The following is a 20,905-nucleotide window of genomic DNA, read 5'->3' as shown; positions in this document are numbered from 1 at the left end:
TTATTTTTTCCTCAGCTGCTTTTGTGATTAAACTTAACAATGTTTTCTTTTCCTACCTGATGTTCCGAAGTCAAATGTTGCAGTGCCGCTGCAGATTTTCCTTCCTGGTCTTCCACCTCCACATTGTCCCTTCCCTCTCCAGCTGAGAGCCAGTTCTTGGCAGTTCTTTTGTTTCGTGATACATGCCATTAGTTTAACTTCTTGAAAATGCTTTTTAAAGCAGCTATCAGTGAGTGCAGAAGCTTTGAAATTAGCCTTCTGCAGAAGCATGGGCGCCGCACAAAAGAAACTGGACTTCCACTACTACTGTTTAATTAATGGGCTGCATGTTGTAATTTATTGCTGGGAATATAATTAGAAGTAATGTAAACACTTTGTTCAAATAGCTTGCTTGTTTTTTATATATATATTTATATATATATAAAAACCACAAGGAATTGCAATTCCTTTTGAATTGTTCAGCATCCGAAAGCGCACACAGCGGTGCCTGTGCTCAATGTTCATGTAGTCTCCTAAAATCTCCGCTTCTCTCTTTGATACTGTGGCCCAGCCATACTCATGTAAATGCATTTCACAGTTAAGGAGCGGGTTCCTCGGCTGCAGCGAGCGAGGGTAAGGCGTAGGCTCCCTGCTGGCATTTTAATGATGCAAGGACAGCGGTGTCGCAGGTCCTGTTCCCTGCCACGCCGGGTAATGTTGGGATTTTGTTGGAAGTCCTCACTCTTTCTGAGTCCATCCCCACATGGTGCTGCTGCCCGCTGTGGCTGCTGCGTATCTGTAGATGAGCAGCCCAACGCAGAGAGAGGGGGAATGACCTGCTCTGCGGGGAGAGATTTGTCCCATTCAAGGCAGGGCAGCTTGTATTATATCTTGAGTTTCTGCTCTCTCCACTGATGACTGCTAATCGGTTTAAGCTAAGCGTGTGGCATTCAGACGGATGCAGTGAGATGCGATGGATCCCGTACCTAGTGCTGAATGCGGACGAGAGCTTGGCTTTTGCTCGCAGCACCTCTGTTGTAGCATCTGTCAGTGGGGGAAATCTTTGTTTTTTCTCTTGTTTTCACTTTAGCTTTCCATTCTCCCTGCTTTCATTCACTTCCAGGTCAAATCATTATCAGATTTCATGATGAAGTACCCTTTTATCCTATAATTATATTGAGCCTGCTCGTGGATTTTTTTTCTTCCTGATGGCTTCATCTTTTAAGCAATACATCACGAAAACACCTTGCCGTAATGATGTATTACACTAATAATATAGTAATACCTCATTGGAGTGACAGAACTATGGTGATACATTAAGGTGATAGAAAGCACTATAATACTATAAAACTTAAGATAATGTTCACCCAGCAGAGCATTTCATTTAATTATAGGATAAAATATGTTTTGCCCATTTAAGCATTAGAACTTGAGGACAAAACCATCAATACTGAGATCATCCGGGACACAGCAGTATCAAGGGTGACAAAATAGCACATCAGATTAAATTGTGTTAAAAAGAAAATACTGTACGCTTTACTTATGGTTGCTAATTGATGATCTGCTCCGTGCAGAAAGGAAGCTAAACAACCCTAAATTATTTTCCAATAGAGTCAATGAAGGTCATCAAGGCTTTTATTTCCCAGGTGCTAAGACGTCTGATTAACTTTCTCCCATCCCTGAGATGCAGCCAGCCAGAAACAATAATCAAAGAAGACGTATTGGTGGTGCAAGTTGGCCGGTGGGAGATCAGCCCGAGCGCTGCGGCAGGCACGTGTGTGGCCGTGCGCCCCTCCGCTCTCCCGGCATCAGCGGGGGCTGTGGGTCCCCCCAGGGCAAAGCAGCCCCCCAAAGTGGGACCTGAAGGTGGGGGACTTTGCAAGATGCAGTTTTACCCGGGATGCAGTTTTACCTGGAACGGTGTTCGTAAGAGGCTCTGGGTATGAATCAGTATTTCTGTCTGGGGATGTGGCTTTGGGCCACTTATATTGATTAAGGGGTTTAAGACCTCATCAATATTAACCACTTTTAAATGGTTAGCTCGTTAATACTTTTAAACTGTTTTTCTCTGGTCCTTTGTCTTGGTCTTTCCCTTTGTTTCTTGTCCTGTGCCAGGCTGGGTAATTCCTTCAGGCGTTTCCTCAGGCTGGTACCTCCATGTTTGTCTTTTTCCTGCTGGATTGGCCGTATCCTTCACCAGTCGTTCAGCTCGTGCCTGGCTTGGTCTGCTTTCTGGAGGCTGACAAACCTGCTTAGCAGGCAACGAGATGTAGGACAGATCACTTTAAAGGACAGATATATTTTTGGGAGCAAGAGAGCAGAATTTAAACTCAGTGATTTGCCTTTCCACAAAGCCAGGAAAACATAGTTTTGTTACATGAAATATCACTGGATTTAGCAGGTTATGTGACGTGGGCTGTCCTTAACTTCCTGTGACTGGACTGCGCTTTGGCAAAAACTCCTTCATCAATGAAATAATTTCCTTTGAAAAAAGACAAACTTTTATTATCTTTAAGCACCATGATGAGCGTGTGAGGAAATCATTGGTGACTGCAAAGCAGCCATGGGATCTCCAAGGGAGTAGCCTTGTTCAGACACTTGCTGATGTAGGCAGCATTTTTGGCGTGGTCAGCAGTGAAAGAATGAAGAATAGGAGGGACAATCCTTAGGAACCATCTGAGAGGAGAAAAACAGTGTGGTCCAACAGGAGAACATTTGGTGGGAAGGCCTTCCCGGATCCTGCGGGAAGCACTTACTTGGCTGTGCTGTGAGGATGAGGAGGAGAGGGGAAGAGCATAGACTGTTCAGGTGGTGCCGGGTGGATCGGGTACACTCCTGGGCAAGAGGACAGGATTTACACAATTACGTTGTTGAGACTCCCAAACATGGTGCCCAAAGAAGGAGCGTATTGAAATCCTGCTCATGGCAGGCCCTTCTTGTGCTCCCCTGAGCCAAGGAGCGGTGTCACCCCAGGGGTATTTTGCAGTGATGCTGAATATCCCTACGAGCACTTGCAGAAGCCTCTCACTATTACATCTTGCTCACTCAACTTTCATATGTAGGCAAAGGATAAGTTCTCATCAACCACCTTGCCCAGAGATCATCACCTGGGGCTGTGCTGGCCACGTTGAAGCGGGCAAGTTTGCTTGAAATGCTGAATTGTTGAGTTGGTGAATTGCTGGAACCACTCAGAAGGTTTTAATAACAACGGCACGTGTAATTTACTGATATTATAAAGCGTTTGTATGGCGTCTTCAGTTCCTAAGGTAGGCTCAGGTCTTATGCGAGCCCACTGTCTGGAGCTGCTCTTTAAAATGTTGGTCAATTCACTACGTGGTGATGAGTCAGAGGCGCTTCCCATCTCTTCTCTTACCAGGCAAATCCAGATAGAAAGTGCCGGCCAGGCTGCAGCTACGCTCCCCACAGCTGCCTGCGGGGCCATCTCGAATGTCAGCCTCTGCTCTGTATTTTCTTCCTTTTTATCACTCAAGAAAAACCCAATGGTGGCAGGATCGGTGCTTCACCGCAGGACTCCCATTTACCCGAGTGCTTCATCCCCCGCTGTCACCTTGTGGTTGAGAGCCCTGGCTCGCTCTGGAGAGGAGTGAAATGACAAAAGAAGAATTAAGGCGTCAAAGGCAAAATATCCCAAAAGAAAAAAAAAATCCATAAATGTCTTAGGAGTGCGGTGGAGCCTGCGCTAGCGAGTTAGACGGGATTTTTTGGGAATAATCACTCTCAGGTTTGACGGTTGGACAGGCCTGAAGGCTGCAACGGCTGTTGCTGAGCCTCCACTGCACTCGGCAGAGTAGATCAGGCGTTAGGCAGTGTGCTAGATCCAGGCGCATGTTCAGGGCTTTATTTATCTGGCTATTATACATAGTAGATGACACATCTAATAGATGCACTTAATGCATTTTTCATAATACCCGTGTTTTGTTTTTCAGCTCGTTTTGTCTCCCTGCAGCCCGCCCCGCCCCGCTCCCTTCCTCAGGAAAGATTTGATTTTTGCTCTACTTATTTTTCCCACCGCATTAGGCGATAACATGTAAGAGCAGAAATCGTGTTGCCTTGTGGGCATTAGGCCAACTGTCTGAAGACAAGCTGCCAAACATCATAAAAAAAGAAAGTGTCTAGCACACTAATTAGGTACATGGTAGGAAACATTTCGGAAACAGGAGAAGGAGAGTAACTTGCACTGCCCGTTTGGGACCTCTGGATGATTTCTTCCGTCTGTCATGGAGAAGGCTTGTCTTTTTTTGTCTTTTCCTTTATATACCTCTTTCTTTTTGCAAGGCAAGCGACCTCATCCTCTGTGTTAGTGCTCAAATACTAATTCAGCTGAGTTGCGTGGTTAAAAACATGCTGTCAGGCTGAGAGCGCTGTCTTGCTCGAGGCTTGGCTCATCGAAACATCAAACTGCTAAAAACAAATAAAGTGAATCTGAGCCTTCAGCTGGGCTGGAGATGCCCGGGGAGCCATTCCCAGGCTGCTCCAGCCTCGTGTGCAGGGCAGCTCCCTTGCTGGGAGCCTGGCACAGCGTGAGCTGAGCTTGGTGGTGGATGGGAACCCCGTCCTGCGGTCACGCACCCCGCGCCTGCGGGAGACGGTGAATCGGTGGGAGGAGGAGGAGGAGGAGGTGATGGTTATGGCTTCAAGCTCTGCAGGCTGCCCTCCTTTCCCTCCCTGCTGCGCCAGCACAGCACTTTGGAGGGGGAATTACTGTAAAGCTAAAGAGACGTGTACTCTTCTGCACCATCTTGCAAAGGGCTTTGGGGGCAGAGGAGCAGATGCTGTGCTGTGCTACTGTACTTTGCCCCACGCCAGCATCGGCTGTATGGTGTGGGCTGCCCTGCGTGCACGTACGCACCCCTCTGCGTTCGTACCGCAGCTGAATCCGCCTCTGGGGGTGGGTACCGTTGGCAAATGGGCCTCGGTGAGACGTAAAGTAGGGGAGGTCTTGCTTTGGTACACAGCACGTTGGCTAAAAGTGTAACTCCACCAGCAACTGGGAGCAAAGCACACCAGGCACCCGTCCCGAGGTGAATGGGCAGCACGGGGGCCAGCCGGAGGATTCGGCACACCTATACTTGCAGCCAGCGTCAAGGAGGGAAGGCAAAATTGGCTTCAAGCACCATAACTGTATCTGCAGTTACTAGCTGGAGTAGGACCCCGTTACATTGTTTTAACTTGATTTTCAATGTTTAATTATTCTAACCGAGATAACCTGAACTCCCAGTGTGATTTACTGTCTCTTTTTAAGCATCTGGGTCACAGATACGCTCAGTTAATTAATGTGCTGAATACTCCATATTTGTCTGCTAGATAATGGATTGATTCATAATTTAAATAAGCAGCTGTGTATATCTTTCCCTTGAACTATAAAAGGCAGGCCACTGTCATTCATCTCTTTTCACTCCTGAATTTAAATAAGTTTAGGGAAATATTTTGGTGGGATTCCTTAAACACTGCAAATGGAGGAGCCCTTTGTGTGTGGTCCCGCCACCGCGGCGGGGCTGTCTCGGTGCCGTCTCGGTGCCGTCTCGGTGCCAGCTGCGCACTGCCTGCCCAACGCCCCCGAGACCATCGGCACTGCCCCGTGCTCCCAGCCTGCATCTCCCTGGCAGCCGAGACGGGTCCCTGGGAGCACTGGGTGGTCCGATGCGGGGGATATTGCAGGGCTTAGCTGCAGTCCTGAGCCTTTGTTTCAGTGCTGAACCGTGGGGGAGATTTGGGCTTGCATCCCTGGGGAACGGGGCCAATTATGTGTTGGCCCCCTGTCGTGGTTTAACCCCAGCCAGCAGCTAAGCACCACGCAGCCGCTCCCTCACTCCCCCTCCCGGTGGGATGGGGAGGAGAATCGAAAAAAAAAGTAACACTCGTAGCTTGACATAAGAACAGTTTAATAACTAAAGTAAAATAAAATATAATATTAACAATAATAATAATAAAATATAATAATAATAGTAGTGAAAAGGAATAGAACAACAACAAAAAAGAAATAACACCCAAGAAAAGACAAGTGATGTACAACGCAGTTGTTCACCACCAATGCCCGAGCAGCAATCCGCCCCTCCCAGCCAACTCCCCCCAGTTTATATACTGGGCATGACGTTCCATGGTATGGAATACCCCTTTGGCTAGTTCAGGTCAGCTGCCCCGGCTCTGCTCCCTCCCAGCTCCTTGCACACCTGCTTACTGGCAGAGCAGGGGAAACTGAAAAGTCCTTGGCTTAAGATAAGCGCTACTTAGCAACAACTAAAACATCAGAGTGTTATCAACATCATTCTCACACTAAATCCAAACCACAGCACTGTACCAGCTACTAAGAAGAAAATTAACTCTATCCCAGCCAAAACCAGGACACCCCCTTTGGCTGACATTGCTGCCCGGCTGCTGTTGGAGTTGCTGGAGGGCAGTGCCAGACACACCAGCAGCATCGTTTGCAGGCCAAAGCAAGGCTGGCTTGCCAAGCATGCGAGAAGCCACAGGCTGGGCCAGCATGACCAGCCAAGCCAGCTGGCTCCAGCTGCAAACCAGGGGAAATCACCCATTGCCCAAGCCTACAGAGTGTTCGGGCCCAAAGGAGGCTGGAGGAGTCTGCCCCGTGATGGGTTTAAGGCTCAGAGTTATTCTTATCCCTTCCCTGTGCCCCAGCTCCTCACCTGCACCTGCAAAAAAACCCCCAAAACAAGAAAAAAAGGTTGGAGAAAGCTGTTTTTTTTCCTCTTGTCAATTCTACTTTTTCTGTGCACCGTCCTCACAGTTTTTCTCCTGGGGCTCTGCAAATTTGTCCTTTCCTCTATCGCTTTTTAATGATGCTCCGAAGATACTGATGGTGTTCTTCCTCTCCTTCCCTGTCCCCCAGCTTGCACGCTACACCAAGGAGGGATTCCTTCATCTCGGCGCCCTCGGGACCACGACTCTTCTACCCGATACCCGCTGCCTGGTCGATAACGTGAAAAGCCGCTTCCCTCAGCTCCTCGATTGCGAGAAGGTCAAGAGCAGCCTCCATAAGCGCTGGAATTTCATACAGGTTTGTTACGGGTCTGCCATCGATGCTGCTCCTCTGCTTCCCAAACTATGGGCTGTGGCATTTCATCTTTGGCATGAGACAGTGTGGGACGAAGACAAAATGGTCCCGTGTGACAGCGGGTGCCAGGTCCGGGGGCAGAGGGACAAGGTTAAGAGGGATCAGGGGCAGGGACAGTATTTTAGGATAATTTCCAGTAGAAGTTTCCATTTCTGATACCCTCAGGTGTATGTAACCTGCCCTGCCAATGACTTCCAGATTTCTTTGTTTCTTACAGATCATCTGTAGGGAAATACATGAAAACACGGTACTTTTGTCCCAAAGCAGAGTGTAAATAATCTACATTCTACAGAAGTGTCACATCTTCCTAACGCAGGGGTGCAGCCATGCTATTTAAAGGTTACAGATGTCCTTTGGTTGCTGACGTGTTAGGGATCCGTGTTGTCAGTGATAAAGGTTGTTCATTCAATTCACATTGATTATTTTAGGCATTATCTTATTGTTTGAATTGCATTACCGCCCAGTTAAGTGCTGTGCACTTGCAGCAATGCACAAGGACACAGCTGCACTCCTGGGCAGTGCACCGTCCTGGCTTGCTTCACAAGCAACCCTATGTCTTTAATTTTCTTAATATTTTCCCCATATCCTTGAATTTTAGAATGGTGCCATCCTGAACAAGGGAACGGGACGATGCTTGGAAGTGGAGAACAGAGGAATGGCCGGCATCGATCTGATTCTTCGCAGCTGCACAGGACAAAGGTGGACGATTAAAAATTTCATCAAGTAAAGGGTGGAAGAGTCAGAGGAGTTTGACTCCAAACACGGCTGACTTGGACTGATCCGACTGGACTCCTTTGGAAAGGACGAAATATCAAAACAGAGCTTTATTCATGTTATTAGGAGAGGACATGGGGGAAATGGGCATTTGTGTCTTTTTATTTTTATTGTATATTAGTCTCCCACAGCTGATTCCAACTGTGTGAAATTGGGTCAGAACTGCTATTTTCTTCTGGCAAGCACTCTAAAAGGTACCACTTATTTCTGCTGAAATGACTGTAATAAGCTCATGCAGTCTTGCGAGCATTTTACTGACAGGGAATTGTTGCTTTCCCAGACGACTCCAAGCTCTCCCAAAGGGCCAGGTAGGTTTGCACCACGATCGGAGTCGAGAGACCCTGGATATACCTGCCTGGCAAGCATGAAAACTTACGTGCTTGTGAGAGGAAAAGGTTGCCAAGCCCCAAATGAGCTGAGTTTGAAAGATGTGGTGTTTTGCTAGGTCCTCTCTGTCTTTTCCCTTTCTTGCCCCTGCATCCAGCAGCCCCTTTCTTGAGTCTGGGAGAGGCAAAGCTCACCCGAGTAGCTCCCATGGATCTTTCCAACCCTTAATCACAGATATCATCAAACAAAATCCTATTGAATAAAAACACTGATCTCCCGTTGCCCCCTCTCCATCGCCCACGTGCTGCTGGTGGCCAAGCCAGCCCCGTGCAGCACCAGTCCCTCCCGTGGAGACCCTGGATGTGTTCCCCTTGGAAAAGACCTTGGATGTCTTCCTGCCTGTTTGGGCAGTTGCCTGCCCTTTTGGGTGTCAGTCAGACTCGCGCATGGTGAGTAAGGCTTGCGGGATGCTTCCTGCCCCACGGGAGCCTGGGGAGCTGCAGGTCCACCTTGCCCTCCCAGCGGGGCCGTTGGCCTGGCCCTGTCCCCTTGGAGACCCACCTTTACCCATTTTTTTGCTCTTTTCTTGTAGCAGTGAGGATGGATGCGCTGGTGTGTGCAACAGGCTGAGACCAGGTAATGCGAGAGAAAGTCCCGCTCGGGCTTCCCTCCCGTGGAGGCTGTAGGCTTTGTTTTTAAGGCATCCTTGCTCTGAATGAAGGCATCAATAATGGTGGTCTTCATAACTTTGTAGTGGTGGTCTCTTCCTGAGGCTCGAGCACACCTATCCTGCCTGGTCAGCGTGTGACTGTGGTCAAGGTCCACCCCAAACTGTGTGTCGCTGCAGACCTTCATGAGCTATGGTGAAGTAAGGAAGGGAGAGGGAGGGCAAGAGACCAATAAATGGCAGTTTGGCTGAAATTCTTGACCTTGAAGTCACTTGAGGCTTGTTAATATGGTGGGGCGATCTCACCTGCTTTTCTTGGCCCACGGTAATCTGGGCTACCAAATCTACCCAGCCATCATGGAAGACCATTGGTTTGGGGTCCTGATGTCTGGCTACCTGGAAAAGGGAAACGTGGTCTTGCTAAGTTGCTTTACATGGATGCTAGACTAATCGGTGGATACAGGCTTCGCTCAGTGGAGAGGAGAAGCCAGCCCATCTCCTGTCCTTCTCACAGAATAATACTCTTTCTGGTTGCCCTCTGGCTAGGGTGCACTAAAATATATTAATATATGAGATGTACATGTAAATATGTTTCCCAGAGACGGGATGTGCACAGAGTTGTTTGCTGCAGAGCACTCATGCCTGTCTTCCATTTGCATCAGGATGAAGCTACCTGGATGTTTAATGAGTTTAATTTTCAATGCCATGCAGCAGGTTTATAACTGATGTTTTAGTAATTTATTGAACAGAAGCAGATATATTTCATTGTTCCTTCTACAGCAATGAGCGTCACATAGGACTGATTGTTCATTTAGGCTTGACAAGACTTCCTCATCCATTGGGGTTGTCTCTGATTTTTTTCCCTTGCCTTCCTTAATGAAGTAAAACCTCTTCGTTGTCCTGAATTGCAAAGTAGGGAGTCAATGTAGAATTTTGCTCTCTTATTCGCTGTTGCATCATCTCTTGTGTAATAAATTTTAGCACTTACAAAACCAATATGACCACAATGTCTTTAGATGCATGATGTGTTTCCCCTTGCATTTGTTACTGCCTTCTAAGAAAAGTAATTTACTGATGAAGTGGACTCCAGAAAAGTCTGGGGGATTTGAGACTTCACAGCTAATGCTCAAAATAGTAAAATACCCTTTAATTGAGCAATCAGTTTGCTGTCAGTCATCAGTGGAAGCCACGTATTATGTAGTGTTGGGAAAAGCCTGCATGTTTCAGGGTAAACAACCAAAAAGCCCTTGGATGTTGCCTGTGCTATAATTCACGGTTCCCAGTTGAGCTCTAGTCCTGCCAGTGCTCAGGGCACCAACAGATGGGCTTTGTCAGATTTAATTGTGGTGGTATAAGGTGTCACCGCCCCCAGCCTTCCATCTGCTTCAGCTGCTGGAGGTTTCTGTCCCTGTCACCGGCAGCAGAAACGAATGTGTGGCTACACCTCGGCTACCGTAATTGGCAGGACGTGCTTCGGCCACCGGGCAGGAGGGACTTGCTCTATTTAACGCACTGGATTGTCAGCCCGAGTCGCTCTGGGATGTGCGCGGGGCTCCGCTCGGGAGGCAGCAGCCCCTGGCAGAAGCGGGGCGCACCGCCGAGCATCTCCAGCTGCCTGGTGGCATTTGTGCTGCCTGCTGGAGGTGACGTGCGTGCGCTTGGGAGCTTGCCCTCAGGCCACACTAGATGACCCGGTGGTGGGCTCTTTGATCCTTTAAAATATTAAAGGGTTCAGAGATGCCTTCCCTTCATGTTCCATAAGGAAAACAAATGCCTGAATATCCAAAAGGAAGGGGATGGTGGAAATGAACGTTGTGCTCCAGGACCCTCACATGGGGCAGAAACCCTGTTGAGGTGGCTTGCCTGTTCTCACTGGTGTACATAGAGTGCTTTCAAGTGACTGAAAAGGAGCGGCATGAGTAAAGTCAGGATTAAAAGTGAGAATTTAATCTGCTGTGTCCGTGTAACTGAAGTTCTGTTCTGACATTGGTTTGTGACATGCAGAGATGATTGCCGAGGCGACGACCCGAGGTCTGCACCCTCCTAAACCGTAGAAATCTGTCTTAGAAATCTGGATCTAAATGTTGCATCTTGTGCTTATCTCTAATAATATGTTAATTGCTTTAAAAAGTGATATCGAAGTGGTTCTTATTAAATATATGATTTGAGCTTTGCCTCTTGAGTGATTTTAAAAAGATTCACTGCTGATGAGATACAGAGGCAGTCATTCTTCTCTGTTACTTATTTAATAGAAAAGTGCTGCTGTTTTAATGGAACTTCCATTTTTAAAAGAAATGGAAATGAAGGAGAAATCAAGAGAGATGGCCGATGCAGATTAACCTCCCGTTTCATCCATCCCTGCTGGCTGCCACTCACCAAGATAATGCAGTAACATTCAAGCAGCTGAAAAGAGACATTTCGTGGTAAAAAAGCATCGCTTGCAAATGCGTTCCTGTACCCAGGCTGGGTGTTTCTAAATGTAACCTGAAGCTTGGGGCACTCCTTAGACCCACTTTCTTACATCCGTATTCTCCTGAAAAACAGGTTGGCCGGTGATGTGGTGTCCCTGTAAGGACGGCGAGGTATGGGTAGGTGTATTCCTATGGAGGAGGGCAGTCGATCTGTGGGTGCACAGCATAATAAGGGCACCGTTGCAGTTCTCCTGATGGGAGCAGCAGCTCTGCCAGCTGAGCTGAGGACGCAGCAGGCTGTTAGCATCAGTCCAGGTAAGCGGAGCCTCCAGCCTTGGGCCTGCTTGGGCAGAGCGTGGTAAATAGAGCTCCATCAGGGAGTGTCCCGTTTGCAGCCGCAGCTCTCTTGAAGGATGACACAAGATGAAAACCTGTGCTCTTGTTGCGTGCATTTTACACGCTCAAGGCTTTCTAAGGGGAAAGGTCCACGTTAGCAAACGGCACGATCTGATGTGCTTTACAGTGGATTGAAGTCAATGGGGAGCTCTTACTCTTCCGATGCCCTTTGTGGTGCCCAGGGCAGAGAGCCAAACTTTCAGAAAGTTCCCTCTAAGCCCTCAAATGAAGTTAAGCTGCTGTCATTTCAAAGTCAAAAGTTTAACTCGTGGACTCCCGATAGAAAAGCCTCTCTGCTTGATGACTGAGCAATTTGGGCACTCATCCACTGCTAATAGATACAGATTTAAGCACTCCACTATGCAGTGTGAAATTAGGCATTTCAAATCTCTGCAGCTCGTCTTTGCAGATGAGAAGCCATCATGCATTGGGTTGGGGAGTGGGAAAAGCATATATGACCATTAGGAATCTCAGCTGGATTTCCAAGGACATTGGGATGAAGTATTAAGGGCCCTTCCCTGTCACTGCCGAACCAAAGTCAGCTGTAGATCGTCCTTTAAACATCAAAAAAACTTTGTGCCAGCTTTAGGGACATAAACCTGTCCAGCCCATCAGCCTAGTGCCCGGAAAGTGAGGGGCTGAGCTCTTCTGCATTTTTACTGAAAGGCCAAGACCTTGTAGGTGGGCTGATCCTGTGTGTTGGGAGGAGGTCGTTCCTGGAATCACCGTTGTTATAAATCAAAAAATTCCCCAAATTATTAATGGCTTTGAATCTTCCTGCAGGCAGGAGCCGCACAACACGCCGAAGCCAGTGAAGTTGCTGAGCTCATTCAGGTTTTCAGCTAAGTCGGCGCTGGTGGGACTGGGATCTCAGCTGCGCCTTTTGCCAAGTGATGGCATCCTTCTAGCAACACATTCAAATAAAATAACATAGCGGAAATGACAAGCTTGAAATCCCAGCTCAGCAGTCTCCAGTTATCCGGGATATCTCGTGGAGAGCAAGTGGGTTAAGTGTCACGTCCCACGAGGATTACTGTGATAAAAACCTGCCGATGTCTCAGCTGGGTGCAGCAGCTGGTGCCATGCGTGGCTCCTCACCCCGAGGAGGTCTCGCCTATGGGCTGCGGTAGGAATTTATAGCAGAAAAAAAAAGAGTCCGTTCCTATTGACAGGACTGCTAGTTTGGGTTACTTATGCAAGCCCCAGCTGAGAATTTGGCCCAAGTGCTTTGGATCGCACTTGGAGCTGAGATACCTGCACCCTGGTTGTGCTCAAGGCAGTGCTATTTAGTGGGAAAATAATAACCTAGGCATTAGCTCCAGGGTCTCCTAAACTGCTAAATATTTATTTTGAAGGCATGCAGGAATCGCCACCTTGAACAGCCATCCTGATCCTCTGTGTCAAGCGGTGTTCCTCTGACAGAAGGCAAAATAACAAGAAGAAAGATTGTATAACCTGGAGAGCTTTCCAGAGGAGGAGTTTCTTATTTTATTCCCATCTGGTGGCTCTGAGATGCGATGGGTAATAGCTCTCCAAATGTCTTTCCTGGCTATTGTAATTCTAGGTTTTATTGTTATAGGCAAGTATTTCGTAGTTAGGCAAGAACCCGTGCAGGAACTAATTCCTTATTGTGCTCTTCAGAAATCGCAACCGGGAGGAAAATAACAGCAGAGTGGGGACAAGGTGATTTGCTGTGCCGAGATGCAGAGTTGGCACCCAGCACTAAACCGGTAACAACTTCTGGCATTCTGAGAGCAGAACAGCTACCGCGAGGATCCTTTTAGCCTTGCAAGCTCCCCCTGAGGAAGCTGGATTATTTCCCGCAGTGCTCCTCAGCACTGAAAATGTGCTCAAAGCCTCATCCTGGGAAAACTGGCCCAGCGATGCAGCCCCGCATGGCGGATGGAGCCGAGCCCCCACATGGGTCATTGGCCTGTGCAGGAGCTTCCTGAGGCTGCAGAGGTGCTCAGCTGAGGAGAGGTGTGGTGGGTTTGACCTTGGCTGGCTGCTGGATGCCCACCCAGCTGCTCTCACACCCACCCTCCACAACAGGGCAGGGGGAGAAAATAAGATGAAAAAGCTCGTGGGTCAAGAGAAGGGCAGGGAGGTCGCTCACCGATTACCGTCGTGGGCGAAACAGTCTCGACTTGGGGAAAAATAATTTCATTTATTGCAATTAAAAATGCAGTGGGATGGTGAGAAGCAAAAACAAAACTAAAAACACCTTCTCCCCAACACCCCCTTTTTTCCAGGCTCAAATTCACTTTGCTGTTCCTAACTCTTCTACCTCCTTCCCACTCCCCAGGCGGTGCAGGTGGATGGGGAAGGGGGGTTGCAGTCAGTCCACAACACTTCATCTATGTCGATCCTTCCTCACGCTTTTCCCCTGCACTGTAGTGGGGTCCCTCCCATGGGATAAAGTCCTTCATGAACTGCTCCAGCGTGGGTCCCCCATGGGCCACAGTTCCTGAAAGAAAATCTGCTCCAGCGTGGGCTCTCCATGGTCTGCGGCTTCCTTCAGGGCATCTCCACCTGCTCCAGCATGGGGGCCTCCACAGGCTACAGTGTGGTGGTATCTGCTCCACCATGGTTTCCCCCATGGGCTGCCGGGGGACAGCCTGCCTCACCATGGTCTTCTCCACTGGGTGCAGGGGAATCTCTGCTCCGGTGCCTGGAGCACCTCCTCCCCCTCCTTCTTCACCAACCTCGGTGTCTGCAGGGCTGTTTCTCGCACATTTTTCTCACCCCTCTCCCTCACAGCAGCTGCGCAGCATTTTTTACCCTTTTTTAAATATGTTATCCCAGAGGTGCCACCAGCTTCACTGCTGGCCTCAGCTTTGGCCAGCAGTGGGTCTGTTTTGGAGCCAGCTGGACCCTGAGTTTGACTTTGCTCTGCCCCGTGCCCGCTTGCCCAGCTGGGGCCCCGCACAGCTCCCGGAGTAAAGCAGGGGACAAGACAGCTCTGGTTGGGGGAGGGAGGGATGAATTATGACGGAAAGGAGGGCTGCCCCTGGCCATTGATGATTTTGCAATGACTCGGAGCATCTGAGGAGCTGTCACACCTTTGGAGGGGTTTCTTCGGGCAGAGCTGGCTCCAGGCCAGGCAGCCTAGGACGCTATTGCCCCAGGGTGGGGAGGGAGGCTTGGTGGGGAGGAGACAGTGTGGGACCGACCCTTCCAGCCCTGGCCGTGGGGCTCTGCCATGACCTGCTCCCATTGCCCACCCTCCCCGGCCCCCTCCTCGTCCCGTGGGGCTGCGCTGGGAGGAGGGAGGGCAGCACAGGAGCAGCGTCTGCCCCGGCGTTGCCCTCCCGCGCTGCCCCCACGCGCTGCTTTGCCCCTCGACTCCAGTGTCATCTCACCGGTACCTCCACTCCCTTCATGTTTTCCGCTTTGCTGCTATCTTTGTTCCACTTTCCCTTTGTCTTTAGTGCTGTCTTGTCTTAGTTTTTGTGTCTGGGGCTGCCTTACATTCCCCTCTTCTCCATGTTGTCTGCATGAGTTTGCTCCACCTCTGTCCTCTCTCGTTCCTTTATTCTCCACGTGTTTTCTTTTGTTTGCTCTCTCTTTCCTTTGCTATTTCTTTTGATTGCTTATTTCCACTTCTGACGTTTTTCACTCTTTCCTATTCTTTCCTGTTTTATCTCTCTTCTTTTTTCCTCTTGCTTTGTTTTCCCCGTATTCTTGTTCTCTCTCCTAGTCCTTTTGTTCTTTGTACATCATCGTTTTGCTGTTTAGATTCCCCATCTACCGCTTCCCTCTCTGAGTTTGCATTTTGAGTTGGAAACCAGTCTGTGTTTCTTTCTTTAAATTTTAATCATAGTGCCTGTGATCCAAATACTTTTTTTTTTCTTTTTATTGCTAATAAATAGACATTGGCACAGCTTGTTACGGCAGCTGGTACCCCTCCTGCCTCTGCCAGTGCTGCAGCGCTTTGACACAGGCTGGGTGGTGGTGATCGCGTGGCCAAAGCCACGGCTTTTCCAGACCCCGAGACCTCCCTGCCGTGAAAAGGTGCAGGCAATGGGTAGATCCTGCTTTCAAGCAGCAGAAAGCCGTGCTGTTTGGGGACACGTCTCTCCGAGGTGGTGGGGTGAGCCTTCATTGAGAGGGTCCAGATCACTCATGCAGAGGGAGGGGGAAAGGGATTAGGGTAGATGGGAGGATGTGGGTTTCGGGAACCTGGGTTTGCTGTAGGCCGAGATTGTCTTTTTTTTTCTAAGAAGAAAAAAAAACCCAAAATACTCTCCTAGTCTTTATGCTACCCTAGTTGACCTGAATGGGAGCGGAAAAAATGCCCAGAGCCTCCTGTCCAGGTGCCCTGCAATGGGGTCGGCGGTGGGACCATAAGCATGTGGCACGTGGCACTTCAAAGGGAAAAGCCAGGAGCTGCGGGGGAGGAAGGGAGGAATCAAGGGAGATGGAAGAGATTAGGGCCAGATTCGGCGAGATGAGCAACGGGCAGATACCTGAGCTGCCTGCTCCAGGACGGGTCTGTCTTTGGCCGTGAGGAAGGTGCCCGGCCCAGCACAGGGCCCCAGGAAGGGTCAGCCCTGCCATGCCCAGCACCGGTGCATGGGTCACCCCCAGCCCCAGCACGTGGGTCACTGCCAGCCCCAGCACGCGTGGGTCCGGGCTGGGAGGTGCCGAGCAGCTTCTCCGTCCCCCAGGGCGGCCGTACCCAAGCCCCTTCCTGGCAGATGTTCATCCCATCTGGTCCTGAACTGCCACTGATGGTTCATCAGTGCTTCCTCAGGCATCACTGTCCTCGCTGTCAGAAATATTTTTCACATGTCCAGGCTGAATTTTCCTGCTTGAATGGCAAGGCTGAGCCCTGCTGCCTTCCCCAGCCCTGACAGGGAGGCTGGATGGATTTTTTCCTTCTGCTCCTATTCCCTGTGTCATGTTTCTTCTGGTCCAGAAAAGAGTGAGCTGCGGCTCTTTCATGCTTCCTAGCCCAAAAGTGGCAGCTCCCTCTTGCTCATCCATGACCACTGGAGTCAGGAATCGCTCCACGCTTGCTGCAGAGAGGCTTCACATATCCCAGATCCTCAATGGGAGGTGACAGCAAGGGACCATCCCGCTGCTGAGCATGTAACCTACTGGCCTGGGACTGCTTGGCCCCAGTATAAATCATAAACCCAATTAATTATAGGCAATCTATAGAGCAAGGTCACGGTCTCACATTTACTTTCCCGCTAGGATAATTTAGTTGACCTCCTCTGTTTAAGTGTAACAGCTCCTGCTGAGCTGAATTGTTGCAGTTGATAGCAAGATAATTATAATCCCATCAGTGGTTAAACTGTTTCAATAGGCAAAAGACACACTCTTCAGGCCTTTGATGGATATCTAACAGCATCCAGAGATTTGATATTAATCAGCTGCTATCTCTTGACTGCTGGGAGGCAAGTGATCACTGACAATAGCAGGCAAGGGAAAACATGATTTTTCTGAGATGCACATTTAAAAAAAATAATGCTTTGCAAGGAGCGTGCTTGCGGGCTGAATGCCGGAGCTGGCTGTTAACCGTTCCTGCTTGCTTCGCTACAGAAGCGGCCTCGGAGCTGGAAATGCAGCTAGAAATCTTGCTCCCAGCCCTCGATGATCCCGGTTAGCGCCAATTTCCTTTTACTGCAGGTGAAGGGATGTGAACGAGAGCCTCTGCCCATCGCAAATCAGAGGAGCGGGGTTTTTGTCGTTAGTCTGGCATGAATTATTTAATGGCTGGAGTTGCAAGGTGAGGAGTGAAAAATGCCGGTTAAAATGTTACTTAATATTTGATTGCATACAAAATGAAGGGCCCCATAGTATTTGAATCCTTCCTGGAAAAAGGTGGCAGGTAAAACGTATTTATTACTCAAGCCTTTGAACCAGAATCTTAAAACTTAAGATCTTAAAATCAAACAAGCTGCTTTTCATGTTTTAATGAACGATTTCCCCCATACCACAAATTTGTGTGTGAAATTACGAAAAGTAATAAGCTCATCCACTTCTCTGCAATTTTGCTATTAAACTGCAATGAGACAGACAATCCAGTCAATAATGCTAATACTATTCTTCACAAGAAGTCAGCTGTGCCGAGGGCCTTTGAGCACGAAACTCTTCCCGCTCCCGTCCTGTGGAGCAGGGACATAGTTTTTCCCTGAATACTTGGGATCTTAACCTATGTAATTGAATCCTATATGTCTCATTAAAAGACTGGACTCCTATGAGACTCCAAATAGCTAAAAAGCACAGAAAAAGTTTAATTGTTTTCCAAGGAGGGTTCTATTTTTTTAATTTTTAATCTGGTTAGGAGTGCATGCAGTTCTGTTGGTTTTTGCTTTAATTATTGTTATTTGTGTGTAAACATACAGAGAGATTGTTGTAACCATTGGCTTGGAAAACTGCCTAGGAGATATTTGCTCCTCGCTGCAGTGTTTAACGTTTCATGACTGTTATTTTTCAGCTTCGCTATATGCAACATGCTCCAGCCGTTTATTACGAGAGACCCCGCATGTCCCAAACAGCGTGGGTGTCCCTGTGCTGGGAGCTGCACAAAGCATGGCGAAGGAGACGGCTGGAACACCTGAGATGAAGGATGGAGACGGGGAAGAATATCTGGGCATGGTCCTAGCGCAGGACCTGCAGGTTTCTGCTCTGAGGCCGGGGAGATGGCTGCGGGCAACGTGCCTGCCTGTGCCCCTGCCCGTCCCGGGTGCCGATGCCCATCCCGAGAGCCAGGGAGGAGGCAGAGTGCTTTATTTATTGCTAGATTTGGGGTTCTCTCTCTTGCTCTGCCATCTCCTTGAGCCAGAGGGCTCTCTAAATATCACAGAGAGGCTGGTCTGAGGCGCTTCATGTTTCGGCTACGGTCTGTATTTGTGCCAACCTCTCACGTGGGCGAGCAGCGTGGGGTGCTGTCGTCTCCTGGCTTTGCCAGAAAAGCACTACTTGTCCTCTTTGCAGTGAGGCTCACGTGGGACCCACCAGTGCCCATCATCTTGTGTGCTCCAGCAGCACTGGCAGCTGCCTTGTAGCTGCTCCGTTCTCCCAGGCGGTCCCCGGGAAGGTGCTGGTGCTCAGCGCTTGCCTGGAGGCCACTCCTTGCCCATGGGGCCGGTGCCACCAAAGTGGGGGCCTTTCCCCCACGTCCCAGGGCAGTGCTGAGCGCAGAGCACTCTGCCCTCTCCTGCGTGCTCACATCTCTGTTGAAGGGCAACATGCTGTGGTGCGTGCGTGTAATAAATAAATAAATTAATTAACAAAAATTCCCCCAAGCGAGTTGGAAATCACAAGTGCAAGAGTACCTTGGTGAGGTAAAGAGGATGGGTGTCCTTGCTGGGGAGCCGAGTCCCTGGCCGGTGCTGCACCATCAGCTGGAGCAGCGAGAGCAGGAGGGCAGCAGCCGCACGCAGGCAGCGTGGGGTGGCCCATGGCGGGGTGCTGCCCCGTGCCCCACTGCCCTGCGTCTGGTGTGTGACCTCAGGAGGAGAAGGAAAGTCACGTAAGGTGTGCGAGGGCAACGCCGGCAAAGTGCGATGGGTTTGGTACCCTGGCTGGGTAGCGGCAGGAGGTGTCCGGCCAGTCCCCACATCCAGCCCGGCGGGGTGATGTCCTCCTGCGGTGTGTCTGAACCCCACGGGGCTCACAGAGTGAACTGTTCCCTGCGTGGAGGGTGAAGCTGTGGGTCGGCACTTTGAATGCGGGGTTTTCTGCTTCCTTGGAAGCCCCCCAGGGCAGCCGAGCGGCTGGGCCGGCAGCGGCAGCGGGGCAGCCGGCGGGAGCCTGCCCTGCCCGGGCACGGCGGTGCCACAGACCAGCGACACGGAGAGGAAAGCTGCTGCCTCAGTGCCACCTTGTGCCTGAAAACCAAACAGCCCGGCAGTTTTGCAGGGTTAAAAAACGAGGGTGGTGGCAAGGCTGTCAGCAGTCCAGGACTTGCCTATAGGGCTAGCAAATCCCAAATGGGGGCAAAAAAATGGCTTTTGAATAATGCTGTGAACGGGTCTTCCCGGAGAGCGGTACCCTGGTGACAACGTGGCTTTATGCGAAGCTTTAACCAGGAAAGTCGAGCCTTGCCTTACCAAAAGGTATATTAAAAAATGGAATGTATTGACCAGCTGGAGAGGGGTGCAGAGGTGGGGGAGTCTGTCCAGCCAGCACCCTCAGGATGCGGCTCTGGGTCGGGAGTTAGATGCTAGATGTTAGTTAGGAGTTTTAAGCTCGGTGCGCCTCGTGCGCCTGTGTGCCTGAAAGGTGCTTTCCTTGCCCACGAGGCCTCTTACAGAGATGCTCTCCTGGTGTCAGCCACACATCCCTGGTTTGCTATGTACAGAAGCCAGATGCTGAGCCTGGGAAAGTGTCAAGCGCTGCAGGACACAGTCCGATATCCTCTGGGTGTGGGTGCGTGTGTGTCTTTTTTTAACCCTGATCCTTAACTAAAGCGAATGTCCTAGCCATCAGTCTATCAAAGTGGGGAATTAATTACACATTCAGGCAAGGAGGAAAGCTTGACCTCTTGAAAAGCCCAGTGGTAGGAGGTGAGGGAGAGGGGAGAGCAATAGAGCTGTGTTGCCTTAGGATGGCAAAGCACCAGGGCTGGAAGTATCTGGTGAAAACATGGAGCTGCAGGGTCACACCTCACCTTCAAACTCAGCTCTGCCCACTTCTCTCCTTGACCCAGAAAACCTCCTCGATATTTGTCATGGTTTAACGCCAGCGGGCAGCTAAGCCCCACACAGCGCTTGCTCACTCCCCGCCGGTGGCTGTGTCCCCTCCCAGCCTCTTGCCCACCCCCAGCCCTCTCACTGAGGGGCAGCGTGGGAGGCAGAGATGGCCCGATGCTGTGCAAGCAGCAAAAGCGTCGGTGTGTTATCATCAACACTGGGAACTGCTGGGTCTGGAGAGGTCTTGGACTTTTCCAACATGGAAATCATGTGAGCTTAATAAAACTCCATCATCTAAACTACTTGGCACACCATCAGGGGCAATGTCAGAACTATTAGAGGCATCTCTGCACATCACAAGTGACAGGATGGTCTTCAAAAAAGGGGAGAAAGAAAACACAGGAGGAGAAACAAGAAGAAAAGTTAAGAATTATAAATCTGCCCTTTGAACAGTAGCATCTGGGGGCAAAAGGCCTGGATTACACAAACTATCCATCTCTCAAACACCCAGAAGAACAGATCATATCATATGGCATTAGAACAAATCATAGCAACAGATATATTTCCTCTGCTGACAAGGCAGCGGGCTCGTGCCAGGTCCCTGTTCACC

General features: G+C 49.7%; 1 protein-coding gene across 1 annotated transcript in view; it reads left to right on the top strand.

Moving 5' to 3' along the window:
- The window catches only part of GALNT17 (polypeptide N-acetylgalactosaminyltransferase 17), a 216,665-nt gene extending 205,663 nt beyond the window's left edge, over positions 1 to 11,002 (top strand). The window contains exons 10-11 of the mRNA XM_050909051.1: positions 6,848 to 7,015; positions 7,671 to 11,002. Coding sequence (XP_050765008.1) covers positions 6,848 to 7,015; positions 7,671 to 7,799 — 297 coding nt within the window. The 3' untranslated portion in view covers positions 7,800 to 11,002. The remainder of the gene's footprint in view (positions 1 to 6,847; positions 7,016 to 7,670) is intronic.
- The last annotated feature ends 9,903 nt before the right edge of the window (positions 11,003 to 20,905 follow it).

The sequence above is a fragment of the Gymnogyps californianus genome, chromosome 20, assembly GCF_018139145.2.
Source record: "Gymnogyps californianus isolate 813 chromosome 20, ASM1813914v2, whole genome shotgun sequence".
Taxonomy (NCBI): domain Eukaryota; kingdom Metazoa; phylum Chordata; class Aves; order Accipitriformes; family Cathartidae; genus Gymnogyps; species Gymnogyps californianus.
Note: the sequence above shows the minus strand (reverse complement) of the source record. Positions and strands in the feature narration are given on the sequence as shown.